General features: G+C 44.1%; 2 protein-coding genes and 1 pseudogene across 3 annotated transcripts in view; 2 read left to right on the top strand and 1 right to left on the bottom strand.

The window, feature by feature from the left end:
* The first annotated feature begins 3,177 nt into the window (after positions 1-3,177).
* trim35-14 (tripartite motif containing 35-14) lies at positions 3,178-6,407 on the top strand. Its single transcript, XM_080537601.1, has 7 exons — positions 3,178-3,232; positions 3,460-3,910; positions 4,417-4,512; positions 4,610-4,840; positions 4,974-4,996; positions 5,094-5,212; positions 5,472-6,407. Exons 2-7 carry the CDS (start codon positions 3,488-3,490, stop codon positions 6,014-6,016), a joined length of 1,437 nt encoding a protein of 478 aa, XP_080393727.1. The 5' UTR covers positions 3,178-3,232; positions 3,460-3,487; the 3' UTR covers positions 6,017-6,407.
* Positions 6,408-7,143: 736 nt separating this feature from the next.
* On the top strand, positions 7,144-11,490 carry LOC308163532 (protein mono-ADP-ribosyltransferase TIPARP-like; annotated as a pseudogene). The gene is made up of 6 exons: positions 7,144-7,719; positions 7,972-8,252; positions 8,443-8,626; positions 9,281-9,471; positions 9,828-10,100; positions 11,053-11,490. The product of its transcript is annotated as a protein mono-ADP-ribosyltransferase TIPARP-like (transcript).
* Positions 11,491-14,409: 2,919 nt separating this feature from the next.
* Positions 14,410-15,000, bottom strand: part of tulp3 (TUB like protein 3) — a gene marked incomplete at both ends in the record, with an annotated part of 31,391 nt that continues 30,800 nt past the window's right edge. The window contains one exon of the mRNA XM_080537567.1: positions 14,410-14,543. Coding sequence (XP_080393693.1) covers positions 14,410-14,543 — 134 coding nt within the window. The remainder of the gene's footprint in view (positions 14,544-15,000) is intronic.

The following is a 15,000-nucleotide window of genomic DNA, read 5'->3' on the forward strand; positions in this document are numbered from 1 at the left end:
AGTGTGACATAATATTGTGAACAGAAGCAGTCTCCCCCAGACAATCCCGAGAGGCTTCATCACGTGTTGGGAGCGGAGGTATAATAAAGGCCGCCATTACTGGGATGTGGAGGTTGGAGATTGTCAAGACTGGACCCTGGGAGTAGCCGTGTCACGCCGTCTACCTCGAGGTAGTGGACAGTCTCTCTCTCTCTCTCTCTCTCTCTCTCTCTCTCTCTCTCTCTCTCTCTCTCTCTCTCTCTCTCTCTCTCTCTCTCTCTCTCTCTCTCTCTCTCTCTCTCTCTCTCTCTCTCTCTCTCTCTCTCTCTCTCTCTCGTTACCTGCCCTCCTGCCTGCCCGCCCACGTGCCCTACCTGCCTACCTGCCCTACCAGTCCCGCTACCTGCCTGCCTGCCCTACATGCCCCCCTGCCTGCCTGCCCCACCAGTCCTCCTACCTACTCCCCTGCCTGACTGCCCTACCGGCCTAACCCTTGTCTGCCTGCCGACTACTCCCCCTGCCTAGACCCCTGTCTGCCTGCCGACTACTCCCCCTGCCTAGACCCCTGCCTGCCGACTACTTCTCCTGCCTGACCCCCCCGCTTGCCTGATGACCATCCTCTGCTACTCCCTTAAATAAATACACCCCATTGGTGTTCTTTACTTTATAACTGTCTCTGGTCTGTGTCTGCGCTTGGGTTCTCTATCTGACCGTAACACAAAGAGTCAATCGAGCGCAAAAGATTAGTCTAAATGGATCTTCTGAGTGGACTGTGGAGCATAAGATACGTTGGTGAGAAATACATACAGGGCAGGTGTGAAATCAAAGACGAAGATAAATGTTGACGGAAGCCCAGGAGTGATACGTGATACCAGGAGTGATACGTGTGCAACTGGACTGTGACAAGGGGGAGCTGACATTTCTGGACCACACCAAGAACATTGCTCTGTTCACTGGTAAAGACAAATTCAACTAAAAAGGTGTTTCCATACTTCAACAGTGGCAGTCCAAATGTCTCACTGTACATTTAGGAAGATAAGCCTACCCTTACAAAGACATACTTACTAACTTTTGACTGAGGCATTTGGCCAGGTTCAGTGGAGACACATATTTGCAATTGTAGGCAACAGGTTTATGTAAAGTCATTAGTTGGTGAGGAATGGAAATGACAGGAAATTACTGTAATGTGGTTACTTAATAGAAATTGGGAATCTAATGTAAAGGTGAGAACATGCAACAGTGTGTAGAATCAACTACCCATGTTATACTTTCCATGTTAAAAATGTGACTTCTCTCAGTCAATGTTTCTCTCTTTCTCAAGTCATAAGATTAGAGTGTTGACCATTTTGAGATAAATACAACCTGCTGCCTTTGAGTATAATACTCACCACTAGATGGGGATATCCAATTTAGAACACCTTTGTTGGTTGCTAAATTCAAAACTACAATGTCATAGCTGGGAGAATACAAATCCAGTGTATAGTAGTGAATCTGAATATGTTTCTGAAACATATTCCAACCAGACCAGAGTTCAAGTAAGTTTCTCTCAAATTGACTGCCTGGAGTGCCAAATGACTTGGACTTTTAAAAGTATTATTATTATTATTCTGTTGGCTAACATTAGACAACCTCAAACTATTTAAAACCAAAGAACACATGTTATGATGATATCATATTCTGTCTGACTCGAACATAGAAAATGACTGTGGACAAATCTTGTAAAATCACATTACAACAGAAATTGGGATATATTCACTTAGGAGAAGAGAGACTAATGGACTAATTAGACTGATTGTAATACAGTACCAGTACCCATACAGTACCATCAGAGCTGCCAAGTTTCACGCAATCGCCGTGAGACTCACACATTTCAACCAGTTCTCACGCTCTCACGCAGCATCTCTATTTCTCACGGCGAAAAAACAATTTGTTTTACGGGACTTTTTTGAAATTCCTTGAAAGAAAGCTACCGGACATGAGTTTCGTGGCATCTTTCTGCGCGCGCGTTAACTTGAGTCTGCAATCGAAGCGGCAGGCGAGCGCTGATGGAAGAACCTGTGTTCACGCGAGCTGCAAGAACGTAGCAAGCAGTGTTGCCAGATTGGGCTACTTTTGGTCACACTGGACGGGTGGATTCGGCAGCTTTTAGACCGGTTGGGCTGGACATTGTCAATTCCATCTGGCAACCGTGGTAGCAAAATATGTGCATACATTACAACATCGTATCTGGTAGCCTACTGGACTGGGTTGCACCAATATGGCTTAAGTCATTACTAAATGCAGGCATTTAGTAGTTACTAAACCCCTAGTTGTTACTAGCTAGTTTCAAACTAGTTGTTTACTAATTTCAGTTGCACCACACCAATCTTTTGCCAATTAGCTAGTAAATACTCAGTTTTGGTAACTGTTTTTTGTTTCTCTACTGTAACATAACCAGGTACATGGTACATTAATAATAATAATTACAATTTACAATACAAATACAACAATTGGGGGTCCCTCAAAACATTTTTGGGAGCGCTGCGCGGGCACACGATCAACCACCAAGCCCTCATTCTGACCCAGGAAAAACCCTGGTATGTACTAACATGATAGCCATCTATGAGCAATGCACTGTATATAAGATGATGACCAAGGGTCTTTCTGCTTCTGACCAAGGGGCTGAGTCCTGTTGATGGGGCCCAATTTTCTTTTAGAGTCTGTAGGCTGTTTATTAAGATTTCATATTTTGTCTTGTTTTATAAAATGGTAATTATTTTAATTTCTTGTGCTGGTTTATTATGAACAACATGTAAAATTGCAGGAAACTAGCACAAATAATTGGGTGGGAGAGAGGGGCCGCCGCTGCCAAAACGTGCACAGTTTTGGGTCGCTCCACCGCCAAATCTCACTCCAAACTTTTGGTGAAACTTGGCAGCCCTGAGTACCATGGTAATACAGTACCAACACCATAAATGACAAATCAGAAGAGAAATAACTGCTTGGGTTTTAAAGATAGACTCAGTCATGTCCAGTTCAGTAGCTTACACCTCATGTGTTTATATAGATGTATTTTATTTATCCCATTCAAGGGTATAACTAAAAATCTAAAATTGAAGGTTAGCAGCTAGCAAAACTGGAAAATGACGTAGTCTACCTTTAAGAGGAAAGAGCTGCTTGGCTCCGCCCCCTTTAGCTGTCACACCATAACAGGAAGCAGGAATACCAAACAAGTTGGCCGTTCCTCTCCTTGTCAGTGTGCTCTGGATATCAGGTGAGTTTCTCAGGAACTCTTCGAACATTAAACTGTGAGAGTAAGTTGTCATATATTCACCAGCAAGGAATGACACTTTGCAGTTCATCATATTACCAGTAAAAGCGTATAAGAGAAAGCAAATTCCAAAGCTTCCAGAGGCCATTAGTATGGGCATAAACAAGAGCTCTGTCTGTTTGTGTAATGCCTGCAGCGCTGTTTCCCTGTGTGTGTGTCTTACATAACAGGGGAGCAGCTGTGTGTTCGTGAATAGGAATGGCCGCCCGTCTCTCCCTCCCAGAGGAGGACCTCTCCTGCCCTGTGTGTTGCGACATCTTCAGGGACCCGGTGGTCCTCAAGTGCAGCCACAGTTTCTGCTCGGCCTGCCTTCAGACCTACTGGTCTCAAAAGGCCTCCAGTAGGGACTGTCCTCTGTGTAGGAGGGAGTCTGCGGACGAGCCGGTGGTCAGCCTCACTCTGAAGAACCTGTGTGACTCCTACATCCAGGAAGGTGGCGCCGTAGGAGCGTCCGTAGGGGAGCTGTACTGTGACCCGGAGGAGCTGTGTGGCCTGCACGGGGAGAAGCTGAAGCTCTTCTGCCTGAAGGACAGAGAGCCCATCTGCGTGGTCTGTCACACCTCCAGGAAGCATAAGAACCACGAGTGCTGCCCTGTGGCCGAGGCTATAGTCGACTTCAAGGTATTAAAAGGAAAACAGGGGCGCTTAGGTGGCGTAGCGGGTTAAGCGCTGACCATGTAACCGCAGGGTCCCCGGTTCGAATCCGGCCGGGGACATAGCCTGCATGTCATCCCTCCTCTCTCTCTCACCCATCCTTCCTGTCTAAATCTTCACTGTATCTGTCAAATAAAAAAGAAACATATGAGTGGGACTGCCCCACTCAGAAAAAAATACTTAAAAAAGAAAAGGAAAACAAACTGTGGGGTTGTTAGATGGCTTATTGTATGTGAATGTTACTGTTCAGCCCTGTGACCCACAACTGCTTCTGCTGATATGCTGCTTGCCAGGACCTGGACAAGCTGAACAAGATGTGTTAGTGCTGGGGAGGAGACGTGTGCACACTCTGTTGTTCAGGAAGAGTTGGGTTGGCCAGAGGCCATGCTTCTGGCTTTGAATGTTTGCTTTTGAGGGTAAAACATTCTGTGTACTCATTGTATAAATTCTCTCCCTTTTTCTATTTTACGTAGGTGGAGATGAAGTCTGCTCTCGGCTCTTTGCACGAGAGGAGGGAGGGTTTTGATAAAATGAAGCAAGACTATGAAACTACAGTGACACATATTCAGGTAGTGTTGCTGGTCGACCATAATATGACATAAAAATCCCTTTCTTGTATGTCAACACAGTCAACACGTGACAAAGTTAACAAAGGTCTAATTTCAGGACCAGGCCAAGTTTGTGGAAAAGCGGATTCATGAAGAGTTTGAGAAGCTCCACCATTTCCTGCGGTCCGAGGAAGCTGATAGGATGGCGGCTCTGAAAGAGGAGGAGGAGAGCAAGAGTGAGGCGGTGAGGCAAAGAATCGAGGAGATGAACAGGAACATGGCATCACTCTCTGACACGATCAGAGTCGTAGAGGCGGAGATGGCATCAGAGAACATATCTGTTCTTCATGTAAGCTCCTCCACTCGTTTTATTATCAATGTCTATGAAAATCGACTACATACCGTACTACACACAAACACATGTGCTCTGTAAGATGTAGGACAAACTGAAAAGAATAATGATGATTTTTTTTGTTTTTCAGAAATGCAAGAAGATTATGGCTAAGTACGTATGATCCTCAGTCTCGCTGTGTTGTTGTCTTTGTTTACATTGCTTACAGTATTTGCCAGACTAGAATTCTAACTCCTTGCTCTCGCTGCAGTGCTAAGTGCTCCTTGCAGGACCCAGTCCCTGTCCCAGGAGTCCTCATTGACGTGGCCAAGTACCTTGGCTCTCTCAAGTACAAAGTGTGGGAGAAGATGCTTGGGATCGTCAAATACAGTGAGTATTTGACGGGGAACATCAAAGATCTTATCGCCGGTGCTTTTTCCCACCAATTACATGACAATGACATAACATGACGTTAGAATTATAAGGTTCTATCGCCATTTTTGGTCAAATTGATTTTTTTCATTTTTACATAATCTGATCCATTAGGTGTTTATTAATGTCATTTTTAAAATGTTGACATTTTTTAGTTAGTACTACTCTAAGCTCACGATATGATGAAAAGTGTCTGAGTCTCCTCTAACTCTCTCAGCACCAGTGACTCTGGACCCCAACACGGCCGCCCCCTGGCTGCTCCTGTCTGAGGACCTCACCAACGTGAGGGACAGTGACGACAAGCAGAAGCTGCCAGACAACCCTGAGAGGTTTGACCCTGACACGGGCGTGCTGGGCTACGAGGGCTTCAGCTCAGGAAAGCACGTCTGGGACGTGGAGGTGGGAGAGAACACAGCGTGGGTCCTCGGCATAGCCAAAGAGTCCGTCCAGAGGAAGGAGAAAGTCTCCTCTGTCCTGAAGAACGGTTACCTGTCTGTGTACTTTTACCATCAAATGTACTTTGCAGGAACGTCCCCCCTGACCAGGCTTAATCTGAAGAAGAGGCCTGAGAGAATCAGAGTGCAGTTGGACTGGGATAGGGGCAGGGTGTCATTCTATGATCCATCTGACAACACACACATCTACACTTTCAAACATACCTTTTCTGAGAGGGTTTTCCCCTATTTCTGGGTCGGCTGTAAGCAGAGTCCTTTGAAGATCGAACCACTAGAGATCACTGTGAGAGCTGGAGAGTTCAGCTGAGAAATATACTACTTTGTGTAAATGTCATCTCTGCTATAAAATCAATGCTATAGTCTTTGCCTGTCTGTCTGTGAACTTTAGTTGTTTGTAAATCCTTCCCTGTGCTGTGTCCTGCCCTGTTTGAGATGTTGGCTTTTTTTTATGACTGTGATTATCTTTTGTTTTAATGTTTGATTGACTTTGTGAAAAACACTCAATCAAAAAAAATGCTTAAATATGTAAACATATATAAATATGCCATTGGAAATAGCCTATAGTATATCATATATTCTCCTTCTCCTGTCTTGATTTAGTTTTGTATAGCTGTTTGTGATATGAATGTGAACTCAAGTGAAACTGATGACTAACATTCAGGCCTTATCTGCTATTCAACTCACACCAATAGAGAATCTTTGAATAAACTTGGAAATGATTGAATTAATGGTGCCTTTTACTCTTAATTATTCATCCGAAATTTAAAAAGCTGAAAAGGTTGCAGCACAAGCCCCGAATCTTTTCTACTGGTGTAGCCTACTGCTTGCAACCTAGCCTACTTTAAAAGCTTGGGCTGAACCATGTCAGACTACTAGAATCTAGTAACTAGATCGTATATCCAGCGACAGAAATTCGGGGTTTGATCACAACCTGTCCCGACAATGCAGTTTGTCTGGGATTAATTATTGAATTAAAAATCGCTTCATATTTATTTGAATTGAAATACTAGCGTGGTGTAGCCTATCCTCCCCCTGGACAGCTACGGTTGAAATTCGAGTTCATGTCACTGAGCGTAAAATAGTGTGCGGGACAGGACAGACACGACGAAAGAACACACAGAAAGGTATGTAAAATATTCATTAGTGCAATTAAATTAGACATATGACTATTGTAACTACAAACAACGTATTTACTGTAACTATAGGCTACTGTATATGAACAGCAATACGATAAGATAATAGGCCTAGCCTAGCCTAGGCCTACAGTGTTTTGGGTATAATTACGTGCAGGTTTAGATTGCGATGCATGCAACATTTCCATCGAAATTTAGGGATATTTGAATCCGGTTGTTTTTGTGTAAACAGGTATTATAATGTTTAACTAGAGGGTATGGTAACTTTGTCAATGTGTCATTTTATTCTAGGATATTGAAGATGAGTGACCTTTCAAGGAAGGCAAAGAAGAGAAAGAAGGAACAAGCCACTCCGGCCACAGAGGCCCTCCCAAACTATCCCCAGGTCCGCTTCGTGACCCCCTCCCAACTGCTGCTAGAGATCCCCTCACAAACCAACACCAGCCTCCCAGTGTGGGACGCTATGCATTCCCAACAGGTGGACATCGTTTGGACTGTGACACCGTACAGTATCAACGTCCACTTCACTCCTCTCCTCGCAAAGTCAGCGCAGACCCAAAGTAAAAGCAATACCTTGAGTACACCCCAGATGTCAGTCCTGCCCCCAGACCTTAGCCAGCCTCACATAATCATCCAACCCTTACCTCAACAAATGAGCTCTACCCAGCCCCAAAGCACCCCCAGTGCTGTGCTCGTCCTCACCTTCCCTCAATACACCTCCCAGCCTGGAGGGGTCACCGCTGTACCTCATCAGCCCCAAAACATGACCCCGAGCCCCCTCAAATGCACCTCTCTCATCCTCCCCGTGCCTCTCATCATCACCCAGCCCCAGCCCGTTTCCAAGCCTACAACAACACCAGCCAAGAGAGGCAGTTCCGTGTCCTCCTCCAATCAGCCCCAGCCAAGCCCCGCTAAGCCCTCGTCTTTTCCTAATTTTTAATTAATTAATTTTGTCATTTAGCAGACGCTTTTATCCAAAGCGACTTACAATTACGAATTACAGGGACATTCCCCCTGGAGTAACTGAGGGCTAAGTGCCTTACCCAAGGGCACACTAGTAGTGGTGTGGCTTCAGGCGGGATTTGAACTCACAACCTTCCGATCCCAAGTCCAACTCACTATCCACTAGACCACCACTACCCCACTCTACTTTGGGACTTTTCCTCCCAAACCACCGATCTGTCGACCCTTCCACACCAATGGAAGCCATGTTCAGATCTGCGAGCGCTTCCTCGCAGGCCTCTGCCAGACAGGAAGGAAGTGCAAGCAGCATCACACCCCCTACCCCTTCCACTGGCAGCTGTGGTGCTTGGAGAGTGACCAGTGGGTGGACTTGTCCCCGTGCTCACAGCTGAGGATGGTGAGGGTGTACTGTGATGTCGACAGAGACTGGATTTACATCAATGAAGGGTGAGGGCAGAATCGTTCTCTATTCTCTCCCTTTTTTTTTTCTTCTTTTTTTTTTTACCGTAATTAACCTTTTTTTCATGTGTTTTTGTTTTTGTTAGGATAGTAGTAGTGCATTCACGTTTTTGTTTTTTTACGCATCACACCACAACTCACAAAAGAATGGAATTTGTTCTGGTATGTTCTTTTCCAGAGATGATCCAGATCCAGTCTTCTCCCTGGACTTTGACAAAATGGCGTTGGGGGTGGTGGGAAGTAAGAAGTACAACTCAGCCAGACGGCTGTCCAACACCACTGACCCAGCCAGGAACCCCCACCTCCACACCACGTGGCACATGTACTGGCAGAGCAGCCACGGGTGGCAGGAGTACAGAGAAGTAATCGCACGATTGGATTGTGGTTATTTATTGTTTTTCGGTGCATTCAACGACAGGTTATTATATATATATATATGTGACAGTCAGCTGGTGAAACCGTGAACAAGTCGCCAACCAATCAAAATGACTTTTATTTTGAAAATGTAAATAGATTGAAAAATCAGACATCGAAAATCAATGACACACTCGCTAGTCAAGCCAAAATATTGCAATGCAATGGATTCGGTGAGTTATCCCCACTACTATTATGTGACACGTCCTAAACGTCCTAATGCTTTGGTCTTCATATCGGCAACCAATCGAAATGTTCAGACTTTTCTTTTGAAACAGGGAATTACGCTTCAACGTTGTTGAGAATCACAACACAAACTCGCTAGTCAAGCCAAAATGCTGCAATGCAATGAATTCGCTGAGTAATCCCCACTGCTACCTAGTTAAACTATAACACTACTTGACATTGTTAGCAGGCTCACAAAACAAGCTGTGTTAGTTGACTAGTTGTCTATCATTGATTTTCAGCAACGCAGAAATATATTTACAGTTTTCGAAAGAAAAGTCAGATCATTACATGGGATCCTGATATGAGGACCTAAGCATTAGAACAGGTCACATACATTGTGGGCTTTGTTTGATGCTGTTGCTGTTCTCCTGAAGGATGTGTCCAAGATCCTCCTGGACAAGATGGACTCCATGGCGAACACATGGTGTTCACTCCACATTGGTTCTCGGGAGTACAAAGTGGACTTCATCCTTATGCTCCAGACCAACGTCACCACCGGGTTCCAGCGCAGTGTCCGATGCAGACCCACCTTCCGTTCTCCTACGTCCATGGAGCCACACCTGAAGTATGTGTGTTGTTTTAACACCAAGGCCACACCTGAAGTATGTGTGTTGTTTTAACACCAAGGCCACACCTGAAGTATGTGTGTTGTTTTAACACCAAGGCCACCGATTGTTTTTGTTATGTTATGAGGTCCTCGGAAACGTGTGGAATTTCTGATATCTTTTACCAATGCAGTACGTTCAGATCTACGTAATGTAGTATTGAGTCTTGCTTGGCCGATGCCATGGTGCACACCAAAGCAGGCGGGTGTAGATCAGACGTCACTACAGCCAGTTACAGATGTGAGGCTTCACTGTAGTATGTTGTTTCCTACTGCTGTGACAAAGTCTCAACCTTTTGCTTTCCCTTTCTCCACAGGACAGGCGTCCAGAGTGTGTTTACCACCACCCCGAATGAGCCGCCCCCAGCCAACTTCAGTGTGGACCCCCTGGAGGAGTTCAGCACCTGGTACCCCCCCGTGTGGACTCTCGTCCCAGACCAGGACTACAGTATGGTGGATGTACCATCCAACTCATTGGCCTACCAAAAGGACTATAGCATGTTCCATAAGAGTCTGTCAGAGACCAAGGTAGAGATTGTCAGCATTCAACAGATCCAGAATGTCCTCCACTGGGTCAATATCAAAGGTAAGTCACAATGTATGTGATGTGCCTGGGTTTAACATGAAGAAGCATTCAGACCATCAGGGGAGGCTGGTGGAGGTCGAAATCGGAGGACAGGCTCATTGTGAAGCATGGGATGGAATAAGAAATGGTGTCAAACATTTGAAATACCGTCCCTTAGTCCATTCCCTGCATTACAAAGAGCCCAATTTCTATCTCCACCAGCCTAACGTGATTCACAGTTGACAGTTGGGTAGAGTTCACAATCCTGATAAAGTGCACTTAGAGTACATTTACAGGAGATTTCAATTGTCAACGATGTTGTGTAGTGATGATGTATATGAGGGTTACAAAAAGAGACGGAGGCTAGAGGTGGAGGACACCCTCTTGACCATAAATACTGTACTATCAGGTCTTCTGACGCTGGTTTTCTCTGTGTACCACGTGTACAAAAGAAGAGATTTGGTGAGGCTGCATTCTCATTTTATGCACCCAAATTGTAGAATGCACTGCCAGTTTACATTAGGGATGCAACCTCAGCAAAATATGTTCAAGTCAAGACTAAAAACCCATCTTTTTAATATTGCCTTTAAATGACTAAATAATTAAATGATGATTATATAATGATTGGAGCACTTTGAGGTGAAACGTTTGCAGGAAAAGCGCTATACAAATTAAAATTATTATTATTATTATATTAGTATTATTATTAAAAACATATTCATAATACACATGTCGTGAGCTTAGAATGATAAGGTTCTATCTCCGTTTAGGGTAGTTCAGAGATATTGAGCGTCAACGTTTTTACATTCCATTATGTTTTGTGAGATGGAACCTTTGTATTTTATTAATTACAACAACAAAAATAAAAAAGTGTTAATAAACACCTAATGGATCAGATTATGTAAAAAACTACATTTTGACAAAAATGTAGATAGAACCTTATAATTCTAACTTCACAATGTGTGTGTAATCTCTAGGTACAAGGAGCAGCACATGCTGAAACACTGTGACACCCAGCAGGAGGTGGCCCTGGAGAGACACCTCTTCCACGGGATCCTCACCAAATGCGTGGAGGACATCTGCGCAACAACTTCGACCCGCGTTTGGCCGGGACCAACCCGGTCATCTACGGCCACGGTTCCAATTTCGCCGACAGCTACACCATGGTGTCATATTATGTCAGCAAAATCAGACACATGTTCCTGGCCAAGGTGCTGGTGGGAAAGGGGAGCGTGGGGAAGACCAGGTACCTCCGCCCTCCCCCCCTCCACCCCAAGAAGGATTACGACCTGTACGACTCCTGCGTGGATCACCTGCCCGACCCCTCCGTCTTCGTAGTGTTCGATAGGTGCCAGTGCTACCCGTACTACCTCATCAAATACCAAGACCTGCCGTTGGTGATAAACATCCTCTGAGTGAGTGTGTGAGGATCCTCGAGATGTGGGTCTGTTGTTCACTGGTAGATGTTTGCTCCAGACAGACCGATTGAAGCTTAGTCTGACCTGTTACCAAGAAAGTAGTGTTCATCCAGTCCATTGCGTGAGCTTAGAATGATACGGTTCTATCTCCGTTTAGGGTAGTTCAGAGATATTGAGCGTCAAAGTGTTTATGTTTTGTGAGATGGAACCTTTGTATTTGATTAATTACTAACTCAAAAATGTCAACATTTTAAAAATAACACCACACAGGCATTAATAAACACCTAAAAAAACTCAATTTGGACAAAAATGGAGATAGAACCGTATAATTCGTAATGTCACGAATGGACAATGTTAGTTGAACTATCGACCAAAGCTTCAAGTTTGACTTAAAATCCCCAAAAGACATCTTAGACTGGATATGTGCAATATGACGTTTATTCCAGATGTGTGTGATGTACGTGTTTTACTGTTTCACGTTTTATAAAGAGAGACTGGGCCGGTTTCACAGACAAAAGTCTTAAGACTAATCCTATACTAAAAAGCATCTTCAACAGAGCTTTTACATTGAAAGTGTGATTCAGTCCAGGACTAGGCTTAAGCCTTGTTTGCGAAACCGGCCTTATATGTGAGGAAGGGTTTATACGGATACTTTCTAATATCCAGTACTAAGACAAAACTATCATTTTGATCAAAAGTTCTACAAAGTCTTTAAGCATTGTTCTTAGCTAAATAATGTGTACTGTTGAAAGGCATGTATGTGAAGTTCTCTGTGCAGTATAGTACAGTGGATTGTGTACATAGCCTTTATTTATGTAAACCAGCTCCTTACCTTCTTGTGATTTTATGCTTTTTCTAAAATGTTTTTTTCCCCCCTTTCCTAACACCAGGGGAGCCACCCCTCCTAAATTTCGTTGTTTGGTACCTGTACTGTAGCAATGACAAATAAAGTCCATTCCATTCCATTCCATTCCATACATGCGGTCTTTAAAAAAAAGTGATTCAAGTGTAAAGCTGTTGCGTTAATGAAAATAAATTGCTTTTACCAAATAGGATTCATCATTCTCATTCTCATCAAAAACAAAGTAGTCTTGTTCACGTACAATAACTTCATTTATTATTTACAGTAATATTTCTGAAATCTCTCTTCTCCAAAAAAGTCAAATAGGTAGGTTATGAATGGAATGCATTTTACCAAATGTTTCTTGTAGTAAAATCCCACAGTACATCATGTATCATGTTTACATCTTTTGTACAAACAGTTCCCTCTTTTTAATAGAATCACTTCTTAGGAATTAAGTTATTTTCCAGAACATTGTAAAGCACATCTTCCCTTAGGGTACTGGCAGGCAAATAGTCAGTACTTTAGAAACATAATCCTGCAGGACTTCTTCAATTCTCCAAGAACAACAATAACAACCCCGGGCAGCAGTCTCTGACATTAACCTCTGGCGTTTAAGCGTTATTCCATGATGCTGCAATCACTATGCCATGGTACTAATACCGTCTGCAACCCAGGTACAATATCACATAACAGTGTAGTGAAATGTAATTAGCTGTCATTTTGAATGGGTAGACCAATTAGTTTGGCGTATATAGGCCACCGTAGATGTTGAAGTAAGGTCACACTAATCCTTTCTGAAATGACATTTAGCTGACATTTCATTTTTGAAGTTCATAGAAAAGTGTCCAAAAATGTATTTGGGGTTGCTGAGCAACCTTCGGTTAAGTTCAAACCTTAAAGGGTTGTAAGACATCAAAGAAAAACACAATATCACCGAGAAAAAGTACATGACAATTTCACCAAAACACAAGGAAGTTAGACATATTCTGTTGACTTCAGAACTCCTTAGAATGCTACAGAGAAATACCTAAACGATCTGGAACATTCTCATTTTAAAACAAGAACGTATAAAAGCAGTAAGAACCGTATTGGATGGATATGCATCATGATATTAGAGGGACTTGATATATATAAGACAAAGAAACAAAAAGAAGGGATGAACTTAAATTAATTTCAATAATGTTTACAGAACAAGGTGAAATGACTGGCAGAAAGGACCAGTTGGGAGATAAAAGAGCTCACTTTGACATCTCCCTTTAGAGAGAAGGAAAACAGAGAGTCAGGAGTCCAGAGTTGGACAACAGAAATGCAAAACAGTGATCGGAAAGGCAAAGGGAAACAAAAAGACAGATTTTTCAGACATGAGTAAAAATATACGATCATAAAACGCATCTTAAAAGACATCTCCTCTACAAAGCAACGTTAAATGGTCTTAAGTCTATTTAAACATACGTTGAAGGATGTAGCAAAAAACAACATGAAAATCCAAGACGAAAAGGGTCTGGCCTATGAAGGTAGAGTTCCTGTCTCTAACTCAGAGAGACCACCAATAGCTTGGGTCTGGTGCGCTTGGTGCCCTGTTCCTTGTCCTCACACACGTCACCACCGATACACCATAATAGCAAAAAAGCAATACAAACTCATTAAAACAGAATGTTAAATACTAATTTAATTAAAACACAAAAAGGTGCCGTCGATTTTTGACAAGTTTCCCTTTAGCGCGGACGGTACTTTAATTTCTTTCTGCTGTTAAGGAGACCCCCCCCCTCTCCCTGCATCCGCACGATGTGGGTCCCATGATTTGCTGCAGGGGGGAGGAGAGACACGGGGGGCAGAGGGCGGAGGAGGCCGATGTTCATGATTTTCCTCAGAGGCAGACTGCTGGTGAACTTGACTGAACGGAGAGGCGAGTCGTGGAGTGAGTCAGGCACTAGGTCCTGTGATCGGGAGTGTTACACTGAAATGGGACAGATGGGGTGTGGGGGGGGCTTCGGGGATTTTATACTGTCATGAAGCAGGGCGGGGGGGTGCTAGCACAGGAGGGGTCACGGCGGGGGGGTGGTGGGCGCTCCTCACTCGCATGCCAGTTTGCTGTCGAAGCTGGACAGGCCGATGGCGAACGCCTGCAGGGCGCACATGGGGTAGTTGTAGTCCAGGGTGAACACGTCCTCGGCCACTCGGCCAAACTGCATGACGATGTAGTCGGCTGTGGGGGAGGAGGGGAGAGGAGGAAGGACAGTTGCAGCGTTGCAGTATTGCATTTCAGTCTCTATGATAGAGCAACGGATGAGGGGACCATTGAGAGAGAAAGAGAGAGAGAAAGAGACAGACACAGAGAGAGAGAGAGAGAGAGAGAAAGAGACAGACACAGAGAGAGAGTGAGAGAGAGAGAGAGACAGAGAAAGAGACAGACACAGAGAGAGAGAGAGAGAGAAAGAGACAGACACAGAGAGAGAGAGAGAGAGAGAGAGAGAAAGAGACAGACACAGAGAGAGAGAGAGAAAGAGACAGAGAGAGAGAGAGAAAGAGACAGACACAGAGAGAGAGAGAAAGAGACAGACACAGAGAGAGAAAGAGACAGACACAGAGAGAGAGAGAGAGAGAAAGAGACAGACACAGAGAGAGAGAGAGAGAGAAAGAGACAGACACACAGAGAGAGAGAG

Source organism: Nansenia antarctica (assembly GCF_963989245.1).
Source record: "Nansenia antarctica genome assembly, chromosome: 8".
In the NCBI taxonomy this organism is placed as follows: Eukaryota; Metazoa; Chordata; class Actinopteri; order Argentiniformes; family Microstomatidae; genus Nansenia; species Nansenia antarctica.